At 36.0% G+C, this 24,380-nt stretch overlaps 1 protein-coding gene across 1 annotated transcript; it reads left to right on the forward strand.

The window, feature by feature from the left end:
- Window positions 1-78: 78 nt before the first annotated feature.
- Window positions 79-24,015, forward strand: Hapln1 (hyaluronan and proteoglycan link protein 1). The gene is made up of 4 exons (XM_013015848.1): window positions 79-201; window positions 15,907-16,278; window positions 21,420-21,722; window positions 23,718-24,015. The coding sequence occupies exons 1-4, from the start codon at window positions 102-104 to the stop codon at window positions 24,005-24,007; spliced, it is 1,065 nt and encodes a 354-aa protein (XP_012871302.1). The 5' UTR covers window positions 79-101; the 3' UTR covers window positions 24,008-24,015.
- Window positions 24,016-24,380: the final 365 nt, after the last annotated feature.

Genomic DNA, 24,380 nt, shown 5'->3' on the forward strand with positions numbered 1-24,380 from the left:
GTAATAAGTTGTGCAGTGCAACACTCCTAAGGGTTCCAAATCTCACAAGCCTCCTGCTATGTGATGTTCCCACAGTGAAGAAGATTCTTTGAGCTCCAAAGATGAAGAGTCTACTTCTTCTGGTGCTGATCTCAATCTGCTGGGCTGATCATCATTCAGACAACTACACTCTGAATCATGACAGAGTTATTCACATTCAAGGTAAGAAAACTCAAGTTCTCCAAGGACAGTCAAATGAATTTCAAGTTACTTAACAGTTGATACTCTACTCGTGTTTCTTAATTTTAATTCTGCTGCATGGACTCTTTCTTTCCCTTGTTGCTAATTAGTGACCATGCTCCCTCACTTTTTAAATGTTACTGCATTACAGGAGAGTTAAGAATTTGAAAGGGTGAAAGTTGAGTTGGTTCAGAATTTGCCAATAAAGAGAGTTGGTGCAATCAACTTTGTGGCTTTTTAGTGCAGCTGGTACCTTTGAGTAGAATGGAGGGCATAGAGTTCATTTAAATGCAAGGTGGAGGGAAGAAATAGAAAGGAAAACTTATGATCTGGTTATTCTGTTATAATAATTAAGAGAAATGATGTAAAGAGAGTGAAAAAATCAAACAAACTATACTCCAGAATAAAGCATGATAATTTCCTTCAGTGAAGCCATAGTTTCCACTGCATATTCCACTGTTAGTATTGCATATTTAGTTAGTCCTGCATATTTCTGGTGAGCTCAGCTGAATCTCAAGCTCCAGAGCTGTGGCAAGATTTGGGGCTGCGGTGCAATGCAGCTCTTTCCTTATCCAGGCTTCTGAAGAAAGACATCCTGCATTAAGAAAGCTAAGATGCTTACTCAATAAGCAATGACAGCTCTAAAAACTGTAGCTTCTCTTCTTCCCTGGTCTGCTGGAGAATTAAAGTAAGAATCACAGACTTTAACAGTATAAACATATAATGGCAGTAATTCTAGATAAAACTCCACTTAGGGGCCACAGACATTGTTTGCTAAAAGACAGAAATAAAATTGCAAGGTATGCCTTCAAGGTCAAAAGTGTAGCCTCAGAAAATTGCATTTACTGCTAAAAATAAAGAAGTGTGACTTCTTGTATGTATTTTCATAACTGAAATAAAAACTTGAATATGTCTCTTTCTTGCTATTTTTAGACACATTTCTCATGGCTTTTTTTTGTTCCCAACAGTTCTAGTTTCTTACTATTCAATCATAAGGAGGAATTATATAACTATAAATTTTACTCTCCAAGCTGCTGACTCAGCTGGTTTCCTGGTGTACAGAAGAGAGTCAAAGCTGTTTCCTAAAGATTTACATAGGGATTAGTGGGTTGGGTCACAGGATGCAGCTTAATTTAAATTGCAATACCTAATCATTAATAATAGCTATTGTCAGATAAACCTGTATGTATGAATGGTTTCAAATTCCTAGCAACTACTCGTTATTATGAAAAATATGCACAAACCATCTAGTGTACATCACAACCAGTGTTTAAAAATGTACTAACATTTTAAACATTACTCTTATAAGTCAGTTGGAAGTTTTCAGCAAGAAAACTTCTGTTGGTCCAGCCTTCCCAGTCTCATGTGTTCTGGTGAAGTTCTCTGCACAAAAAAGGTATTAGAAACATGAAAATAATTTGCATACCCTGTCTGATTTTGTTCCAAATGCCTTGATAGTCTACTTCATTTTAATTGTAAATTCATATTCTTAGAAAGTATAGGATTCCCTGGAAGAGGTGTTCGGGTTTTGAAATGACAGAGCTACCAAGCCTCTATTGGCTTGTGGAAATTACTACTGAAATGCAAATCAATTAATGAGATTATACATTTAGATCCATCAATCAAAATTTATTCTACAATTACTTCAAGAAGGAAATATTTTTCTGAAGTGAAAAGAAACACAAACTCTCCCAGCTTCTTATCAAGAAAAGGTATAACTTTAGATAAAACAGCCCATGCCACTAATTTATTCCCTTTATTATTGGTTGAATTAATTTTTTGATACAAGAAAGCTAATTTCACTTGACAACAGTTGCTGGTAAAAAAGTAAATAAATAAGTGCAATCAAGAGCCATTTAAGGTGGTTTGCATCTGCAATCTTAGTTTCTCAGATGCTAAGGTTAGAAAGTTGTAGTTGGTTGAATCAAAAGTTCATGAGACAGCCGAGCATGGTGGCTCACGCTTGTAATCCTAGCTACTCAGGAGGCTGAGATCTGAGGACTATGGTTCAAAGCCAGCCCAGGCAGGAAAGTCTGTGAGACTCTTATCTCCAATAAACCACAAGGAAACTGGCTGTAGCTCAAGTGGTAGAGCACTAGTCTTGAGCTGAAGAGCTGAGGGACAGCACTCAGGCCCAGAGTTCAAGCCCCATGACTGAAAGTTCATGAGACCTCCTCTCAACAGAAAATGTTGGATGTCTTGGCATATGCCTATCATACCAGTAGTAGCCAGAAATAAAAACCTTTATCAAACCAGTTTTGGGGGAAATTAAATAGGGTGATCCTGGTCCAGTATGTCTTTGGCAAAAAGCAAGCTACCATTTCAAAATAGACAGAGCACATAGACCTGTGATATGACAGCTTGACTAACAAGAGGCCCTGAGTTCTGCAATCAAGAAAAAAGAAAAACAGAACAGTGCAATCAATATATTAGTCAGTACATCTTGTGCTATCCTCCATGTAGAAGACAATGATGTGCTGAAGCCTGATTACTGAAAATTCTGTCTAGAGAGCTCTCAAAAGGGTAATTTTCCGTATATTTTTCATGGTACGATACAGTCAAGCTCTAATTGCTTTGGAGGCTGAAATATTGGGCAGATTACACATGGAGTGCCAAATCACACAAAAGTACAACATTTAAAATATTTGGAGGAAAGACATGACCTATTCCATAAACTGTGAATTAACAGTAGAACTTCAGAAATGATCTCTATGTTTTTAAAATGCAACATTTAAGAAGGCATTCCCTGATAGTGATTTTTTTTCACTTCTGCCACAGGCAAAAGAGTTACACTGAGCAGAACACCTGACTCTTGACCTTCAAAGGTCACGGTGCCTGCCAAGTGCTTCCAGTGCCTGGTGGGCAAGCACAGGTCTTCAGATGACAAGTTCAAGTCTTTCTTCTACTGTCCTTTTTAGCTTAGACTTGGAATATTTACTTATTCCCTTTGAGTCTCAGTCACATCACTTACAATACTGAGCTTAAATGCTGTATGTAGCTTTCACTATATGCCTTGCACAGAATAAGCTTCTAATAATTGGTAGTTATTATCACTATATCTATGAATTTCTTGCTATCATGGATAATTTTTTAACATTTTAGGAGTCATAAATACTATGGAAAAGTATTTTATTTACTTTTTATTGTTGACTGAATCATGACATTATTTCAGTGCTAATAATTTGCCTTCTTTGTCTTCTTTAAATTCATAACTTAAAATCCCTTCCCAATATTGAACATTATGTGATCAATTTATTTTCATAGTAGAAACTAAAGCCATTGGCCTTTACTTAAATATTTTCTCTTAATGTAAACAGAGATAAACTATAGATTTTTTATAATAAGTAATGGAAAAAATGTCAGAAACACAAACTTGTCTCCATAAGTTTAGTAAGTAAAAATATTTACAAATAAGTAAAGAAAATTATTTAAGTAAAAATTGTCAACTTTCTCAAAATACAGAACAGTTTTAAAGAAAAGAACTACTAGAAATTCACTTTTATAAATAGAAAAAAATATTGAATATTTAGAATCTCTGACCAAAGCAGTCACTTGTTACCAACCAATGGCAGTTTTTCCTTTCTCTTCCAACAACCCTTCTAACACTCATGAAAGTAGCCTATGCTACTTTCAGTCAACCCAACTGCCTTCTTGATGAGACTGCTCCTCTGTTTGTGATAATTGTAGCTACTGTATGGTAGTACCTAGCATATAGTAAATGTTTGTTAGCTGAGTGAATACGTGAATGACTGCTATGACACATTTCCCAACTACCATCCTCGTAAGTTAATGAGGATTTCTTAACTGCTATGTCATCCATTAATGTCAAATGATACATTGTGTGGGTTCAATGAACATTGACTAGATCATTGCTTCCATTTTATATTGTTGGTGTAAACTAAGAGTCAACAGATTTTAAGAATATTACAGGGGCTGGGAAGGTGGCTCAGTGGTAGAGTGCTTGCCTTGCATGCCTGAGGCCCTGGGTTCGATTCCTCAGCACCACAGAAGCAAAAAGAAAAAAAGCTGGAAGTGGCACTGTGGCTCAAGTGGTAGAGTGCTAGCCTTGAGCTGAAGAGCTGAGAGACAGCGCCCCGGCCCAGAGTTCAGGCCCCACAACCGGACCAAAAACAAAAAACGAATATTACAGAATGCTAGCATAGACCATCTACAGTAAGTTCCCATTAGACAAATGAGAAAGCAAGCACTCAGATCTTTGCCACTCCAGGTCCAGGCTAGCAGGAGGGTAAGCCATGCCCTTTCGTTCCTACTCATTACAACATGAAGTTGTCCTGAGTATCGCACTGTGTACTCCCGTAGTTCTCCTATCTCTGTCATCCATTATTCCTCTTTTTTCATTGTAGCTAAATGCATTACCTAGTGTATGCAATTGTTTGTTGTTTGTGAAGGACATACAAAATTTCCACAAGGTCAAGGATCCCTATCAGATACCCTCAGTCACTAAAAAGTCTACTTGGAACATGATAGATGAGCATTTTGTGCTTGTTAAATGAGTCCTATTTTTTTTCCTAGCCAATTTTTATTCTTTCAAAATCTCAGGGAAATATTGTCAATTTGTCAAATGCAAAATACATAGTAGCAAGAGCTTTGTGTGTTGGAATAGCCACTTTGGTTTGGTCATGTATATGGTTCTCACACTGAGTAGAGCACGTTGTAATCTGTGAGAGATCACTGAGGCAGGGTGCAATCATCTAACATTTATATATGGCCTTGAAAAGTATTGGATTTATATCTGATCACTGCAATGCTATCTTGTTCCTTATGTAATATCTGCAGTGGGGACCCAGTAGTGCAGAACAGATCAGAAAAAGTAGGTGGATTTAATAATGTATGATCACAAACTAACAACAGAGCCAAAGTCTAATATGAGAACTAAGTGTTATTTGAGCTTAATTTTTCTCTCCTACTGAAAACTACTTTGAAATGTGGAGTGTGTTGAGTGTGTTACATTTTTATCTTTTTGATGCTGAGTATGTCCCACAAATATTTTCCAAATTATGTTTAGGTAGGTATGGATACTATTAATGATTCTGCCTGAAAATATTAGTTTAAGAGCATTAGAGAATGGTATCATGAAATTATAAAAAGAAAACAGCAGTAACATCCACATTAGATGACTAATTCTAAAATTTCTTACCACTTTGCAGGTATGAAGTAAAAAATGGTAATAACCTACTGAATTAAGCACAGTCATGGTATATGGCCAAACTAAGAACATAACTATATAAATATAGTAAGTAGACTCCCAATGGAAATGGAAATAAGAACAAATGTTTATATGAAAACAAACATAAAGCCAGGCTTTAGTGGCCCACGCCTGTAATCTCAGCTAATTTAGCAGGCTGAAATCTGGAGGATTATAGTTAAAAGACCAGGCAGAAAAGTCCATCCCCAAAATAACAAGCAAAAGCTGGGCTGGAAGCATAGATCAAGTGGTGCCACCGAAGCAAGCAAATGGAGAAGTGTGAGGCCCCGAGTTCCATCCCTTGTATCAACATAAATAAAGAAATAAGTAAACATATATATATAAATATACTCATATATGGTGAATATATATCATCACTATAGTTCATTTTATTCAACATGTATGTTTACCAAGTTTACTGAGAGAGGTAGGCATTACATGAACATTAGAGAAAGCCTATTTTCATACTCACCTTTGCTTCATTTGATACACATATTATATCTGCCCCTATCTTTGTATTTGTATGTACTGTTGATAAGATCTGTTCATTCAAGCATTTGTCAAACATTGGCTTTCTTTGTACACAAGCACTTAAACTCTGTGGGAGTACAAAACATCTCCTTAGAAAGTTCATTAACTGTACTAAAGGATGATAAATGTGACAAAGAATAAAACAAGGATTACATATATAAAGAAATATGGAGAAAAGTAGTTCAACACAAAAAAAATCTTGTTACTATCACTAAGTGTACCATAAAATATACCCTGAGAATATCTCTAAACTTGGTATTGAATAATTATCAATGCTGATTTCTGTCTTACCCTGCTTACTATCTATAGTTTTATCTACAGTTTAATCATCTTTTCGAAGTAGGTGCCAGTGGCTCACGCCTATAATCCTAGCTACTCAGGAGGATGATCAAAGCCAGCCTAGGCAAGAAACTCAGTGAGACTGTTATCTCCAATAAACCACTCAGAAAACCAGAAGTGGTGCTATGGCTCAAGTGGTAGAACACTAGCCTTGAACTGAAGAGCTGAGAGACAGTGCCCAAGTCCAGAGTTCAAGCCCCATGACCAAAAAAAAAATCATCTTTTCAAGTAGTAAGACATTCACACTGAACAACCATTGCATTTTATGTTCCCTCCTGGATGGGTGATCAAATTGACAAACTGTGCAAGAAACCAGTGATTATTGGAAATACTTCCAAATATATAGGATGAAAAGTTTTTCAGTAGTGAAGCTTTTTCCTTTGGTAGCAACTCTGCAAGACACAATGCTGAGTTAGCTAAGCAATGATCTATGACTAAGAGGCTTTATGTCATTAAAGTTCCTATAATGACATCATAGGAAAATGATTATTTCAAAAGAAAGGTATATTAAGTTAAATTGAATATTTTATTTTCATTTCTTCAAAAGTATTTTGTGTAGTTTGTATTGCCAGAATGTAGGAGCACTAGACATATGTGGTATTGGAAATGATTTTCAAGTTGTAGCCATTTGAACCCTGTTTTAATTAAACCTGTGGGCTACTCAATTTTATTATTTATTCAAGGATAATCACCAATATGTGCAAATGCTCAAAGATGGTACTATGAATTATTCTGGACAAATAAGTTGAATATGAATTCTACTTATCTTTTCCAAGTCAGAAGACTCAGAGAGATAATGTACAAAACTGACAAGGCATGTTGGAACAAGAAGCTTTTTGCTATAGTGACATATGTAGATTATGTGAAGGCAGCAAAAAAGAAAGGCTTCATAGTTGTTTCTAAAGAGTGTGTGTGTGCTTAAAATAAAGACACCACTGTAAACAGTTCTTTGAAGTGAGGTAGGTTTTACTTTTAGAGATTGTGTGAATTAAGCTTGCATTATGTCCTTGCTTGGAATTATTTCTGGAAAGCAGAAGAAATTATGCTATTGTATTTATTCTGAGTTACTGCAAGAGCAGGTAAGGGGGAAAATCCTGTAAATTAAAGTTATGCCTGTTTCCTTATAAGCTACAAGATATTACATGAATTTAATTTCTTGCAATGGAAGTGCATTTACAAAGATGCTTTCACAATTACCTATAAGGAGATAATGTATGTCCATAAAAGGCTTTCTGCTCCTGTTTTATTTTTCTCAGCTTAGAGAATCAAATTTGAAAGCTTTCTCCTCCAATATTATGAGAATTATGAACGTTAGATTCCCTTGAAAACTATTAGAAATTATGCTCACAAGTTGAACACATCCACAAACTCTACATGTAATTATTTTTTGATGTCACTTTGTCTTTGATCCCACAGTCATTAACAGAGAGTCTTTTCAGTATTAAACAACAATGGCTCAAGCCAAGAGATTGAGATCTGAGAATTGTAATCCAAAGCCAACCCAGACAGTAAATCTGTGAAAGTTCTGTCTTCAATTAACCAGCAAAAAAAACCCCAAGAAGTAGAGCTGTGGCTCAAGTTGTAGATTACTTGCCTTGGGCAAATAACTCAAAGACAGTACCCAAGCTCTTAGTTTAAGCCCCAGGACAGCTCTCAGCTCCCCAAAAATTATTTTCAATAATAAATGGCTAATTCTTCATCTGCATTTTTCTATATAATAGAATATTTAACAGACGAACCCAGACAGTTTTATACAGCCTTCCCACATGTACACAAAAGAAAATGTGTTCCAAAAGCAAGTTTTAAAAACTTCAGCCTCTTTTCTTGGAACTAATATCATGTGGCCCTCTTATTAAACTAACTAAATAAATCCAACAAACATATAAGTACATATCCAAGATTTTTAAGGAAAAAATAAGTGATTTCAAGGCCGTACTCATGGGGAAGGGGATGAGCTCCATTAGAGGAGATCAGGACGATGAAAATGAGACCTGCAGAATAAGCAGGACATGGTCCTGTAAGAAACCAGGGAAGAGCAGCCCAGAGAGGAGAGTGGGAAATGCAGATTCACTGAGATGTCACTTCATGGTCTTTACTACCAAGAGTTGTGACATAGGAAGATACAGAGGCCACAGATTCACTTCCAAAAGTCTTAATTCCTGGTTGTTTATGTGTGGGGATTTTCCTTCATATTGTTTTTTCTTAATCTAAACTAGTGATAAGGATGTAAAGGTAGATAGACTTTTCACTGAAACCTTTATTTCTAGTCTTTGTTAAAAATCCAAAGGCCTACTGCATTTCAGCTAGATTCTCATAGAACAACATCATGGCAATTTGTGTCTGCTGTCCCTTGGCCTTGGGGCTTGTGCTCCAGGAGTGGGTACACTGACTTTCACTCTAACCTTTGCTCAACTCGAGCATTGGTGTTGGATTCATCTTTTGTTCTGTTTCATGTCAGATTTAATTCTCCACCCCATTATAGGCAATAGATTCATGATTATTAAGAATCAAAAGTTCCTTTTATATTCCTTTTGGGCCTCAAAGACTGACCCTTATCTGTATTACCTTGATGTTTTTCCTTCTAAATGAAGATATTAGTCTTAGCAGTATATTAAACCAGCAATGTTCTTCGTGTGAATTACAATGTTTTGACCCCACACTCCCCATTGAGTGTAGTAGTCTGAGTGGAAATAAGTGGATTCCAGATTTTCCTCTTTACCACATAATGGGATGTTTTCAATAATTAAGGATAATTGCATGGATAATAATTGTGTGGATAATTGCAGCATAATGAAGAAGATTGACTCATGCTATGTCTTAGTTTCTCTATGACCTTTGAAACAAGTTTCTGCGACAGTTAAAATCTTGGAAAGTATGTTTGTCTTAAGAATGTCATCAACATATTATTGAAAGGTTCCAATTTCTTTTTCTTCATTGTTCCTTTATTGTTCGATAACTATGAAACATAATATGTTATTTCCTTGGTCTAAAGTAATAAGAATTAAATTATAGTACTTTAATTATTCATTAAATTCTGATTTGTTCACCAGCAAAAACATCTCCAAGTTGATGATGTCACTCGTATTCTAGGATCAGTTGAATCACAGTTGATTGCATAATAACATGTAATATAATCATTTAGAATATGTGGGACACAAATGAGAAGCACATTACCTGGTTATCTCTTTTCACTCTGGCTATACATTATTTGAACCTGGTTATCCTCACTAAGACTGTGACACCAGATCTCCTACCTCAAGTGTATAGTCAGTGGCAAAGCTAAAGACCAGTTCACTGATGACAAAACTGAGGCACAGTGAGATAAGATGTCAACCCATTTGCTTAATTAATGCTCTAACTTCTGAGGAAAGAAATAGTCATGTTAACTTAGAAAGGCAAAAGCTCTCAAAGAATTCTACCAGCAAGACAGACCCAAAGTCCTTTCTCACTATTTCCTCCTTCCTCAAATAGAGAGATGAAGAAAAAGGAATGATTTTTTTCAGGACTGTTGTAATAGAGTTTAAAGTGTACATTTTAGACTTTTTCCCCCTTTTTGGCAGTACCTAAGGGTGAACTCAGGTCCATACCTAAGTCCTTTTCCTTTAAGATTTTCAGAAACAGTCTCATGTATTTGCTTGGGAGTGTTTTAAACCGTGACTCTCCTGTCTTTGCTTCCTAAATGGTTGGAATTACAGGTATTTGTCACCAGGCATAAATGTTTTTTGAGACAGAGTTTTATGTCTATAGCCCATCCTCCTGAATTGCAATTTTTAAATAGTTCAGTTGATGTTCTAGAGCTCTCTTAAGCCTTTTAGTGACCATTTCACACAGGAAACCTCAGTTCTTTCAGCTGTACATAGCAAATATTTCTTTAAGAAATACTTAGAAGGGAAAAATTGCAATTCCTGAAAAAGATATAAGTTAAAAAATAGTATCATTAGGTATACACCAAGCTTCCAAAATAGTGATGTACATGCCTTTCTTTTCACTGTAAAGCTTGACTATGACAATAACATAGTTCATATTCATGACCATCATCAGCTAAAGCAATGCTGTATATTTGGTGTTGGCCCTTTTGCATCACAGACTCAACTTTACTAAGAGGCAAAAGAGGAAGATAGAATTACTTCATCACACATCACATCAGAAAATGCAATTCTTAACAAAAATAATGCATGCTATTTGAAGAAGCAGTAAAAATACAATTCTAGGCAATGTGGTCGAATTATAGGAAAGAGCAGAACACTCAGACTAAACACTGGTAGTGCCTAGCAGGGGAGAAATGGATAGAACAAGCAGAATACTGTAGCCTAAGGGATCTAAAGGCAGGGTTATTGGTGCTGAAAACAAAAGCAATTATTTGACATCAAAGAATAATCTTCATTTATCCAATTTTCCACAATAAGATCATTCTTTTTAATTCAAACTAATCTCTAATCTGTGTCTTTGGCCACAAAGTATGGAACCAAGAAAGTGAAATAAAACTCTCAATTTCCAAAGATTTATTTAAAGGTGTCATTTTTAATTAGCAAAATAATAAAACTTCTTACATATATACAGTCTTTTAATTTTAATATATATCTTTTAATTGTGGCTGCCAGTTTCTTGTTAATCTTTTAAGATATCCTTTTATTTTTTTATTGTGAAAATACTGTACAGAGGGGTTACAATTACATGGGCAAGATAATGAGTACATTTCTTGTCAAGCATTGTAGCCTCCTCCTTTGTTTCCCCTTTACATCCCTTTCCAGCCTCCCCCCTTCTTTTAAGATATTCTAAGCAAGGGTTTTTCTTTGTTTATGTTCTTTAAATTTTCTCAATTATTTTAGATTTATTTTATTCTATATTTCATTTGCATGTGTCATGCATTCACATGATTCAGATTTTTTTAATGTGGAAGTATGTGTGGTGAAAATATTCCCCACATTCCTCTACTAAGATTTCCAGCACATGTTCCCACATGACTGCAAAGTGAGTTTCTTGTGAATCCTTTTTAGTGTAGTTGAAACAGAACCACACATAAACAAGTTAACCCAGTAAGTGAAAAGCATGCATATCGTTGTGATCTATACATTAAAGTTTGGATCTCAGATGGATGCAAAACTTAGCCAGATTCAAATTTAAGAGTTAAAATTCAAAACAATATGTAAGAGCACAGAGAATAAGATCATTTCTCCACTACCACTTTATGTCTGCTCTTCTAGAAAATATCTCCAAAATTCTTCAAATTTAAGAATTAGCTTGGGGAGAAAAGTAACAAAGCTTTGTTTTTTTTACATATTAGTTCTCTGAGAAAGAGTGAGAAGGAAACAGCAGAGCACCTGTGAAGTTCTCCTATCTATCAGGTCTGTGACCAAAGGTGGTTACAACTGACCCCAGTGGACAGTCTCAGAACAATCACTTATTCCAATTTGATGGAAATCATTATAAATGTTAAAGATTGACAGTAAGACATTGTTTTCCCAGAATTATGCACCCTACTCCACTGTACCATGTGAGCTATATTACAGACATAAATCTCTAAATTACATTCTTTACTGAAATGTTGTTTCTTTAACAAGAGTGATTATTTGTATAAAGTGTTTTCACTTTTAATTGCTGTTCCATAATGTAAGGCAGTGCAAGCATTTATGCCTACTGAGTGCACAAGTGTGCATCAGTTACAGGAGCTTTTGGCATGCCAGACACAGAGTTGATGTTGGAGAGCCAAGGTAAACAGGCAGAGTTGATTGTTTTCAGTAGACTGTGGTGAGCACAGCGGTAAAGGCACAAACTCATCCTGATGCTCAGCCTCCCACAGGCTTTCGCTATGGTCAGGAAAACCACAGCTCCCAGGGGGTTTGTCTTACACATCCAGACCCACCAAAGTGATAACAAATTTCTCAAAAGAAATATTTTTTTTAAACCTTGAGCATTTTTTTAAAAAGACCCCAGAAACCGACTACTCAATTAATGCCTCTGCATATGGAATGCCAGAGAATAATGAACTTTCTATCTATGGAAAAAATAGTGGAAGTAATAATAATGTACTATAGCTATATAATATCTATTTTATATGTAATATGTTTAATGCCACAGTTAAAGAAAAGACATATTTTAATGCCTTTATTTGTCACCATCCCAGGTTTTTTGTTTATTGGTTTTTTTTTTAGATTGGTCTAGGAAATAAAAAAATCTGGAGTCAACTTCTGTGTACTGATGGAAGAAGTAGCCCAAACCAAGGCTGTTTTTTTTTTGTACAATCACGATTCATTCAAATATACAAAATGATACACACCACTTTCTTTTTATTCTTGTCAGGTGATAAGAATTTGTGTCACTTGTGACACAAAAAGTCCACTTTGTCCCATTTAAAAGATCTAGTTTAAATTACATAGCACTTATGAAGACCAATTTGTCATTCAATGGGCTTCATTATTCAGCAAAACCAAATGATGTCCTCTGGATATCACAGCAGAATTTGTAAAATAATAACTAGACCCCAGTGGTTCATGAGTCTCCATCAATGTCTCTTCATGCTCTATTGCTTCACCCCATTACTTCCCCTGCAGACAGCCCTGGCATTGAAAAACAACCCATCTTTCAACATATTGTCATTGCCTCTCACTAATTAAAAGAAACAGGGAAAATAAACACACATTTGAAACTCCATTTTGTTTACTTCATTCATTGTTTAAAGGAAAAAAACAAAATATTCCTCCAGATGATGGTTATTTTTATATTTCACATTCTGCTATGCAACACTGCATTGTTCATCAAAGATTGTACTTACGCATAAATTTCAAACTGACCCAGGTTTTACAAGTCAATGATATATCCAAGAGTTACTCCTCTAGTCAACATGGTGTAAAGTTAATCATCAGTGGTCTTTGCTCACTTTTCTGCTATCTTTGTCGTTTCCCTTCCTGTTCTTGAGCTTCATGTGATAACAGTCTATGAAAAAGAGCCTGATTACAATCTTAAATTCAGTGCTCTCATGAGGTAGTTGGAGCCAAGCTGCCCTAGGACTAGAAACAACCAGAGAGCTTCTGATTCATTTAGTGGATGTTCATTCTTTCCTATCTTCCTATTCTGAAATAGGCCATGGTCTCCAATCATGCTTGATGCTATATAATCTGCAGTATTGATATGAAAATTAGCAATTTAAAACATGATCAAGGTTATGTTGTGAATTTATGGACCTTCATCACTAAATATGCTACATATCATTCCTGAGGTTCTTCAAATTTCTATTGGGGGATTCTAGCATCTATTACCTCAAACCCTCCCAAAAGAAATAATATGTTAGAACTCCAGACATTCTGTCAGGATTGTTAAAAAATTATTTTGTATGTGAACACTAGACTTTGGGTGCCAACTCCATGTTCAATATTGTAATATATGTCATCCTGTGTCTACAGTGTTGTGGAGTTAAAACACATCCATACACATACACACACAGAATGAGTGAGAAAGAGAAACAGAGACAGAGACAGAGAACCTGAGTCTTCTAAAATACTATGAAAACTTACAGTTAACTACAGAAAAAAAAGTTAGAAATCTCCATCTACTATACAATATTTTTGGTCTTTGCTCTAGCTCTGTAATTTAGAAAATCATTCAGCCCTTACATTCAGTCTGCAATAGGTTATAATGATTACAAGTAAACCATGTACCTTTCCACTCTCCTATATATTGCAGGTGGCATTGCCCAACCTACCAATGACTAATGAGTTAGTAAATTGAGCTTAAATTAGAATAAGTTCTAAGTCGCTAAAAAATTTTTACTCCTAACTACTATAAAATCATCTCTATCAGTGCATACGGGCATCAGTTATGACTTCCAACTAAACAAGTAGAAAACACATCATGGAACTGGGACCTCTTATATCTGTTTGCCTTATCTCAACTGCCATTTCAGCATGGCAAAGCCCAGATCTCAGATATGGCCCCCCAAAATCCAGATAACAGTGCCCCAAATAGCCCTCATGCATCTGAGCCATTCTAGTCAACAGTATTTTTTCCTCTACCAGAAAGTAGACAAAAATTGTTTACATGGAACTTAGAGGTAGCCTTTGACAATATTATGGGATTACATATATTGTATAACTGCAGTTAGATTCATTTTTCATCCCTTGAAATTCTTTTGTCCTAAATAAGAGGCTGAAGAAAAGGATATCAAGAATATATTTAATGAGCTGGGTTTGTGATTCATACTAAATGAAGTCATTGGACTCTATTTCATTTTCTATTAAAAGTAGGAATCTTGAGGACTGGAGCTCACTTGTAAATAAAGTGACATGCTGATTTTTTTCAATATCATTTGCAATTTATTATTATTATGCTATAAAATAGAAATATAGTGTCTGATTTTTAGGTGCTTTCTGCTTTAAATTTAGAGTATTGTGTGTGTTATTAAGTAAATAAAAAATTAAGACCTGTCTCATGACGAATGGTTAGTCTTCTTGGTAATTTGTACACCTTAAATAATCAATGGCCAATAAGGTACTCAATACCTTTTGGCCTAAGGTTTCAGGGCCTGCAAAGATGTTTGAAAAGTAGCTTTGGTTATTTTGAAGGTTGTGTGGGAGGAGAGGTGTATATGCCCAAGAGGTTTTTTTTATGCTTTCTCCTTTTTAAACCTTGCACATCCTCAAGAGATTTTTGTCAAGGTCAGAAACACAATGTGCTAACCAGGGGAAATCCCAGAAAAAGCCAGAATCTGAAAATAGCAGCTAGTTCCCTTAAAATTGACATTACTGCTGACTTGGCAGACTTGGGATATTGTGATGCTCTTTAGAAAGCAATAAAGACCTTGGAGGATGAAGATGAGGAAAGAGAGGTCAAAAGAAAGAAAGGTAGAAATAATAACTATACAATAGGACATAGCAAAAGGCAAAAGGACACCAGAGGGATATTTAAAGAGATAAGAAGAAAATAATGATGTAGCTTCTCGGAAAAATAAATATACTTTTAACATCCAAATTTTGAAGAATTTGAGATTAAATATTTTTGAAGTTTATCAACTGCCTTTACTAAAATATCTTTTTGATGTCTACCTTCATGTGAAGGTGAAATACCTCCATGTTCTTTGAAGTGTCCCAGAGTAGCTATCAAAAGGATATATCTGAGTGGAAACCTTTTGAAACAAGGATATTCTCAATTCTTGGGCCAGAATCATTGAATGAAAGTGAATCTGTTGTTTTATATTTTTCAATAAATGAAATTCAGGATTTTTTTTAATGTGTTAGAAAACCCAGTTGGGCTTACCTCACCTTGATGATTTTTTTGTGATGGTCCGGGGGAGGGGGGAGTGTTATGTTTTATATGCAATAATTATAGAAATTGTTGTGAGATTATCAAACCTAAGGTTTGATGGAAACTTGTATCTAACATTCCTCAATGATTATAATGTAAACTTCTCCCTTTCTTTGTGTTTAAAAGAGATGATTATGCAATAGATACCTCTCAAATATTAAGAATATCTTTCCTCTGTGATTCAAGAGATTACATATAGACAATAATCACCAAAACCATTCTTTGTCTTATGTCTTGTATACATAGCATATTCCACTGCTCGAAACAGACAGAGAATGTTGATGACTATTTCTCTATCTTCTTTTTCATTATAGCAGAAAATGGCCCCCGTCTCCTTGTGGAAGCAGAGCAAGCCAAGGTCTTCTCACACAGAGGTGGCAATGTTACACTGCCATGTAAATTTTATCGAGACCCTACAGCCTTTGGCTCAGGAATCCACAAAATCCGAATTAAGTGGACCAAGCTAATTTCAGATTACCTCAAGGAAGTGGATGTTTTTGTTTCCATGGGATATCACAAGAAAACCTATGGAGGCTACCAGGGTAGAGTGTTTCTGAAAGGAGGCAGTGACAATGATGCTTCTCTGGTCATCACAGACCTCACCCTGGAGGATTATGGGAGATACAAGTGTGAGGTGATTGAAGGATTAGAAGATGACACTGCTGTAGTTGCATTAGATTTACAAGGTAAGTATCTGTGAAGCAAGTTACAATTAAAAGTAGTAATTAATTATTGCTCCTTTTTTTAAAGTGAGGATTGAGGTGTAATGGTTACTTTAGCAATAGTGGGAGAAACCAAAAGTCCACGCTCACCATGATTTTCAGTTCTTTTGTATTTCACAGTAAGCCTGTAATGTCAGCTCTCATGTTTGAAATGTACACACAGTATTGATGCACAAAATTGAAGCTTTTGCAACTAAGAGAACTGTGCTTTGGAACTGAATCAGTAGTTTTCGAAAATTGTTTTATACTATTCAAATTTTAAATTCTCTTGTATGATTATTGAGAAATTCAGATTAAATTTTTTTATTATACTTCCAAAATTATCTCAGTTTCAAAACAGTGACAATTTTTGTAAAGGGCATCTGCACCAAAATAGATTTATTTGTATTCTGTAAAGTGATTGCAAAAATGTCATGTAACAAACAAAAAAGTCTTCTAGATTTATTTAAAAATTCTTGCAAAGAAAAAAATTTTAATGGCCCCCAGTCTCAAAGGCATTGATTATGAAATGATCAAGGCATTTTGAAAGGAGGGAGGATTTTAAATTTCTTGTATGTGCAATGAATTTAGTAGGTCCAGAAACTAGGATATAAAGCTATGTATTAAAAACACACACACACAAAGCTTTACAATATAAAGTGTCTTGCTATTGAAGCTCTTCTGTCCAATATCTATCCCCTAGGAGAATTTATTTCCTTAGTTTCTCAGATACCACAAGACATCTTATTTTCCATGATTTTTTGCAGTATTTTATGTTGAAGAACAGATTCTAGTTACATTGACAGAATATTTCCTTTGATGAAACTATAGGTGTGTATTTCATGCATAAGTTTCTAGCTTCTGAAAAGACACCTGCTTGATTCGCTCACAAAGTACTGAGATATGATCTGAATCCCATAGAATCCCATCATTCAAATGGGGATTTACTAGCTTTATGTCTCTATTTAATCCTCACAGTATAATAAATGGTATTTTTTGTGAATTCTTACTCCTTTTTGTAGATTTTTGGCTCCTGATTGCTTGCCACCTTTTCATTTTTTATTGATTCATATTCATATTAATCATGAATGTTGACATTATTCAAGATGAAAGTTGTCTTAGAGAAGACATACACCAAACTCTGAGAACTGATTTGCATTCTGAAAAAAGCTAATACATGATAACCACAGCCTTCAAACTCTTATGCTTATAATTTGCTGCAACTTATTATCACAGATCATATGAAAAATGTTGCTAAAGATCCTTAATTTTTTATTCATTTTGGATTTTATTCTTGTCATTATCTTTATAATTTTCATACATTTGTGTGTATGTTCTAAAATCTTGCATAGGGTAATGACTTCTGATTGGTAACAATCACATAATATCCAATAAATATAAGAATTGTGGAGAGCATGTTAGCTCAGCAGCAGAATGAGAGCTTAGCAGGCAAACAGTCGTGGATTTAACACCTCACACTAAATGAGCAAAGAAAAACCCTTAAAAAATAAGAAGTATATGGGGCTGGGAAAATGGCTCAGTGGTAGAGTGCTTGCTTTGCATGCATGAGGCCCTGACTTGAATACCTCAGCACCACTCAAGTAGAAAAAGCCAGACATGGTGCTGTGGCTCAAGTAGTAGAGCGTTATGAGCTGAAGAGCTGAGGGATAGTGCCTAGGCCCAGAATTCAGACCCCAGGACTGGCGAGGAAGAAGAGGAGGAGGAGGAGGAGGAGGAGGAGGATACAGCTGTAACAAGGATATTATCACAAGAAATCATGTAGATTGTACAACAGTACTCACCAGCAATCAATAAATAGAAAAATTATGATAATCATGGAAGTAGTGCTATGTCTCCAAGTGGTAGAGTACTACCCTTAAGTGAAAAAGCTCATGGATGAAAATAAGAAAACAACAACAAAAATGAGAAATTTGCTCATAATATTTCCATTGTATTAATTTTCTGGTGATGAAAATAAGACCTAATATATAAACATATTATTTGAACATTATGAGACTGACGTGCTGAACAGTGGGCTAAGAAGGCACTGGTCCTGAACATTTCCAGAAACGGAAACAATTTCAAATGTGTGCAGATAGGATAAATTGGACTATGTGATTATAATTTTTTTTTTTTTGCCAGTCATGGGGTTTGAGTTCTTCAGCTCAAGGCAAGCGCTCTATCACTTGAGCCACAGTGCCACTTTTCTGGTTTTCTGGTGGTTAATTGGAAATAAGAGTCTCATGGACTTTCCTGCCTGGGCTGGCTTTGAACCATCATCCGTGATCTTCAGATCTTGGCCTCCTGAGTAGCTAGGATTACAGGCATGAGACACTAGAGCCTGGCTGTGATTATAAATCTTAAACGGATGTCCTCAACATGTGTCTTAACAATCTCTTCCTATCACTTGGTATTGATTGCAATAGTATCTTACTTATTAATTCCACTTATCCCGTTTTAACATTACATAACATCTCTTCAAGGAAAAGAAGAGAGCTTTTAGATATATCTTGAGGATAAATGTATAAATATAGGTGCCAAATAAGTTAGATATTACTTTAAAAATAAAAGTCAAACTTTTCTTCCTACTTAGGAAATTCTAACTTTTCTTTCATGCATGATAGAAACCTCGTGAACCCGGCGCCAGTGGCTCATGCCTGTAATCCTAGCTACACAGGAGACTGAGATCTGGGGATCACAGTTCAAAGCCAGCCGGGGCAGGAAAGTCCGTGAAACTCTTATCACCAATAAACCACTATAAAACTGGAAGTGGTGCTGTGGCTCAAGTGGTAGTGCGTTTGCCTTGAGCTGAAGAGCGCAAGGACAGCGCCCAAGCCACCACCGACAAACAATTCAAGTGTAGGAGTTGAATGATTTTTCATTAAGCCAAGAGTCCTACAGTTGGATGCTGAAACATTAACTACCTGGGAATAAAATAAGGAAATAAATAAAATACTAACAAACACATACTTTTCACTCTCGCTTGAGAATAATCTAGTTACTTAACTGTGTGCCCCAAGAGTCTAGGATATCTTGAAACATTTAAAAACTTTGAGTATGGCAAATTTGACCTTGACTTGCTCAGAACATAATTTTTTAATATCATCAAGCATTAATTAAAATGTACTAAGTAAATATTTTTACTTCTAAGAGTAAGGTGACATTTATTCTTATAATTGAGAGTATTAGACATTTAAATACAACATTTCACTTTGACTTTAGAAAATGATGTGAGAAATTACGTGAAAATTGAAAGCCACTCAACTGTACTAGATTCATAACTGAATTAACATTTTTCTAATGTCCAGGAGCATCCAATGCAATACACCATAAGGAACTGAAATCTGAAAAGTCTTCTAGGACTTTGAAATTTTTATACATTTTTTAAATCTTATATTTTACACTGCTACCATCATCAACCATTTGGGAAAAGGAAGACAAACCAAATAGTGATTTGTTTTCCTCTCTTACAGTTGAGGTACTTTAAGAATTTTTCCATTAGGTAAGCTCTAAAGTCAAGGAAATTTCTGCTGGATAAACAGTATTTTCCTTTTCATGGGCATTCTGGGGTTACTAAGACAAAAAGGACAAAGAACAAATGCCACGTGGGGACAGGGAGCCTTAAGTACTTCTCAGCATTAGCTAGGTTCCTAGCCTGGGCAAAGCTCTTCTTAGACAGAACCTTCTCCAGTCTCTTCCTTTCCCTCAGCACAGCAGGGATTCAGTGGCAACCAAGAGAGTCTTTTCCTTCTTCCTTTGGCTCAGGTTCAGTTAATAGATCCCTCAGCCAAGAACCTGAGAAAGCAGAATGAGATCAAGAAGCCTTTTTGGATCTCTGCCTCTAATGTGCATGCCAGCTGAACTGCCTGAGAGGGACAAACATGTCCTACAGAGGCCTTCAGTAGCTGAAACTAGAGTTAGACTTGATAGACTCTGTGTAGAGATTTCTGAGACAACTTATTAAATGACATTTCTTCTACATTGGTTATACATTGGTTATCTGTAATTTGACATTACTTTTTCCCCCCATATACCCCTTCCCATCCCTACAAATTGCATTCACTGAATGCTATATATTCAAGGCTATACTATATAAGAAATGAACTAGGTAATTTGAACATTATTGTAAATAGGGTCTATCTAGTCTTGGGGTACATTTGCTACAACCCATCAAACTACTATGCCAATGGGAAAAGCTTTTGCATTCCACAAACTAAAATCTAATTATTTTTAATAATATTAAAACTATAACCATTCTTGATAAATGATTTTTATGAGAGAAATACGTGGACCCATGTATTTCTTGATATCCAATAAATGATAAAATGTTGCTCTCTTAGTCTGATAATCCTTTTCCTCTAAGAACTGGTATAGAATTTTGTAAAACAGCTCAGTCACCTCTAAAAATTGCACCCAAAGAAATGTCTTTAAAGCCATTGAATCTTTTTAGGTATCAAAGTCAAGTCACATCCACATTTGCTATGAGGTTTTACATTTTTCTGCATTAACAAGTCATTGTCTTATACCAGACAAGTTTAGAAAAAGTTTAGAGAAAATTTCTTTTGTTTGTTTGTGATATGAATGATTTTAAACCTTAGTTTACAATTATACAAATATAAAAGCTGAAAAATAATATGGACATATGAAATCCCTAATGTTAGTGATACTATGCCAGGACAGAAAAAAAGAACACTAAAATCTATATTAATACTTGCAGTGCTTTATATTACAGAATGCTTACCAATATTAAAAAAAGATTATTTAGGTTTTTGTGAGATGTGCATATTCACTTTAATGATTCTCCAACTAAGAAGCCTCCTAAGTAGTAGTTACTTATCTGAAAGGTTTTAAGAGCGTCTTGACAACAAATTGTAATAGCTGTAGACATGCAGGAAGTAAATTAGTGCAATTGTCAAACCAAGTAGCTCAAGGGTGAGGGGTTTGGAGAGAACTAATTTCTCTCCAAATAGAAATTAGGAGATGTCACTCTGTGTGTGTGTGTGTGTGTGTGTGTGTGTGTGTGTGTGTGTGTGTGTGTGTGTGTGTGTGTGTAACCAGTTAAGTGTATTTGCTAAGACTTGATTTTTTCTCTGGAACCAATAACCCCTTGCCTTCTCTTTGGACAGGTGTGGTGTTCCCTTACTTTCCACGACTAGGGCGCTACAATCTCAATTTTCACGAGGCCCGGCAGGCTTGTCTGGACCAAGATGCTGTGATTGCCTCCTTCGACCAGCTTTATGATGCCTGGAGGGGTGGGCTAGACTGGTGCAATGCAGGCTGGCTCAGTGATGGATCTGTGCAGTACCCAATCACAAAGCCACGAGAGCCCTGTGGGGGTCAGAACACAGTGCCTGGCGTCAGGAACTATGGATTTTGGGATAAAGATAAAAGCAGATATGATGTATTCTGCTTTACATCCAACTTCAACGGTAAGATATTGACTGCTTTTTATCTTACCCCAGACACCAAGTTTCACTAAAACACTACTGTAGCTTTTAGTCTTAGCTACATAAAAAGACAAGAAAGCAAGACAAAAAATGGAGAAGAGAGGAAGAGCAGAATGAAAGAAAGAAGCACTGCTATAGTTTGAATAAGTATACAAATGTTTTGACTGTGATAGCTTTCATAAATATCCTTGAGTCAACAGAACAAAAATATTTGTGACATTTCTAAGTTTAAAGGCATATAATTTTTAATATGAAGTAGATGAAATTGTGATATGGTGTGGAGTCTATTTCTTCCTGCCACAAATCTTCATAGTAATGTTGGCCATGAAAGGTTGCCTTCCAGCCATGCTCCTAAGTGATTTGTTTCAGTCTTCCAACCCTTAGCCCTTTTCTTCTGACATCCTGAACCATCTGTGTGGCCAGCACAAAATGAAGACCTTGGAAACTTTGGTTCAAAAATGACTGAGCATTTTAAGACAGCCAGGGTGGCTCATGTCTAGAATCTCAGCTCTTAGGAAGCTAAGGCAGTAGAATTACAAGTTTAAGAAAAGCCTGGAATTACATAGCTAGTTCCAGATCATCAGAGACATTTATGTAACAAGATCCTACATTAAAAATTGAAAACAGAAGTGACAATAGCAACAAAAAATAATTTTAAGATGACCACAGAAAGGCATAATATTAACTCATGTATAGAACCTTTCTAAGTATGAGCCTGAGCCCATACTATCAAAAATCCACTGCTGTCATTTTAAATTTCCAATCTCCAGTAATGCAGTTTAGAGGACATAGAAAAGAAACAGATTCAACATATGTCCTGTAAAGAGGCAGAAAGTAAATATGTTTCACTTTGCAGTCATATAAACTCCATTGCAACTACTCAGCCTAGTACAGCTATCAGTGAAGCTATGTATAGACAGGTCTACAGGCCTGGCTCTGTTCCAGTTAAATTTCATTTGCAAAAGCAGGAGCAGAGCAGATTGTCTCAGATGCTATGCTTTGCTGACCTCTAGTTTAGATGATATAGCCAGCCTTCTAGTTCATGTTCCCATGGCCTTTTTCCAAATCACATCATCTCACACTAAAAAGAACTGCCCATTATTATTTATACTTTAATAATTTATACTTAGTGAGAGGTAGAAGGATATGTGCTCAGATAAGAAAATATAATGATTTCCTCCCTGGAACACAGATGACTGAGGAAATCTTCAATCAATATGTGTTAGTACAGTCACTTCATGTCTTATTTTATATATATTTAAGCATGCTGAATATATATAGAAGAAATTTCAGTAATTAATACCCTGTAATAAGTACTGGAAACTAACTAGTCCCTCTTGTGAAATCAAGAAATGGCACGGGTGTCAGGGCTGAGCTGGAAGCTGAGAAACACCCACCAATGTATCTTCTTTTCTGGTGGGTGAATACAGACAGTGGATTTCCATTCGGACCATGTGTGATGTGTGGCACGTGACTTCCTGTATTTTATGCTTTGCGTACAGTAGTCTTTGAAGGAGAATACTGTCTTATTGATACCTGTAGTGAAAAGAACTTGAAGTCTTTTGATTTTTTTAAATGGACTTTTATGTCAGGAATGTTTTTTGATCTTTTCACATTCAAATTTTGCCTCTCCAGAAACTTGTGCTGAGGCTCAGGCTTGCTACAGCTAGAATTTAAATAACCCTTGCTTTTAGCATGAAATTCTGTCTTCACGAGGGCCAAAGAAGGGCTTTTTAGTCACTAATTAGCTAGCTGAAAGTGCATCTGCCATCTCCATTCTCCTATTAAAGCTTTTCCGAACACATGGAAGGGGGCAGAGAAAGACGGTTTCAATAGTAGAGTGACCTAGAGCTATTGCATTTAACTGACTTCAGACATTGCTCTGACTTCTCCCTTCACCGAGACACCCTCCCTTGTGTTTCTACCTCTGTTTGGCTCAGAAACTTTCCAGCCCATTGCTTCTCTTTCTCTCCTCAGGCCGTTTCTACTATCTCATCCACCCTACCAAGCTGACCTATGACGAAGCCGTGCAAGCGTGTCTCCACGATGGTGCTCAGATCGCCAAAGTGGGCCAGATCTTTGCTGCCTGGAAACTTCTGGGCTATGACCGGTGCGATGCAGGCTGGTTGGCGGATGGCAGCGTCCGCTACCCTATCTCTAGACCTAGAAGGCGTTGCAGTCCCACCGAGGCTGCAGTGCGCTTCGTGGGCTTCCCAGATAAAAAGCATAAGCTGTACGGTGTCTACTGCTTCAGAGCATACAACTGAGCGTGCCCCCCACACCGTGGGAGGCCTAAGGTTATTAAGAACATGTTATTAAGAACATGTTATTAAGAACATGTGAAAGGTTTTGTTTGTTTTCGATATGAACTTACGCAAGTTACCAAAACTGTGATAACCCTTTTTTTACTTACTGTAAAGAGTCATTTTCATAAAGACCAACTCATTAATTTGTTTTTGTAGAAGTATCATTCAATATGCATTGTAAATTAATATACTTTTAAAGGGAAGCTCTACATAAGAAGGCTTTCAAGCCAAACTCTTTTAGCTACATCATCCCCACCAAGTAGTCTTTCTCAAAAAGGGGCATGTCGTTTGCTTGGACCTTGCTAGGATTATTAAAGCAAGTTAGAGCTACTCA

This window comes from Dipodomys ordii, unplaced genomic scaffold (assembly GCF_000151885.1).
Source record: "Dipodomys ordii isolate 6190 unplaced genomic scaffold, Dord_2.0 Scaffold28, whole genome shotgun sequence".
Classification (NCBI taxonomy): Eukaryota; Metazoa; Chordata; class Mammalia; order Rodentia; family Heteromyidae; genus Dipodomys; species Dipodomys ordii.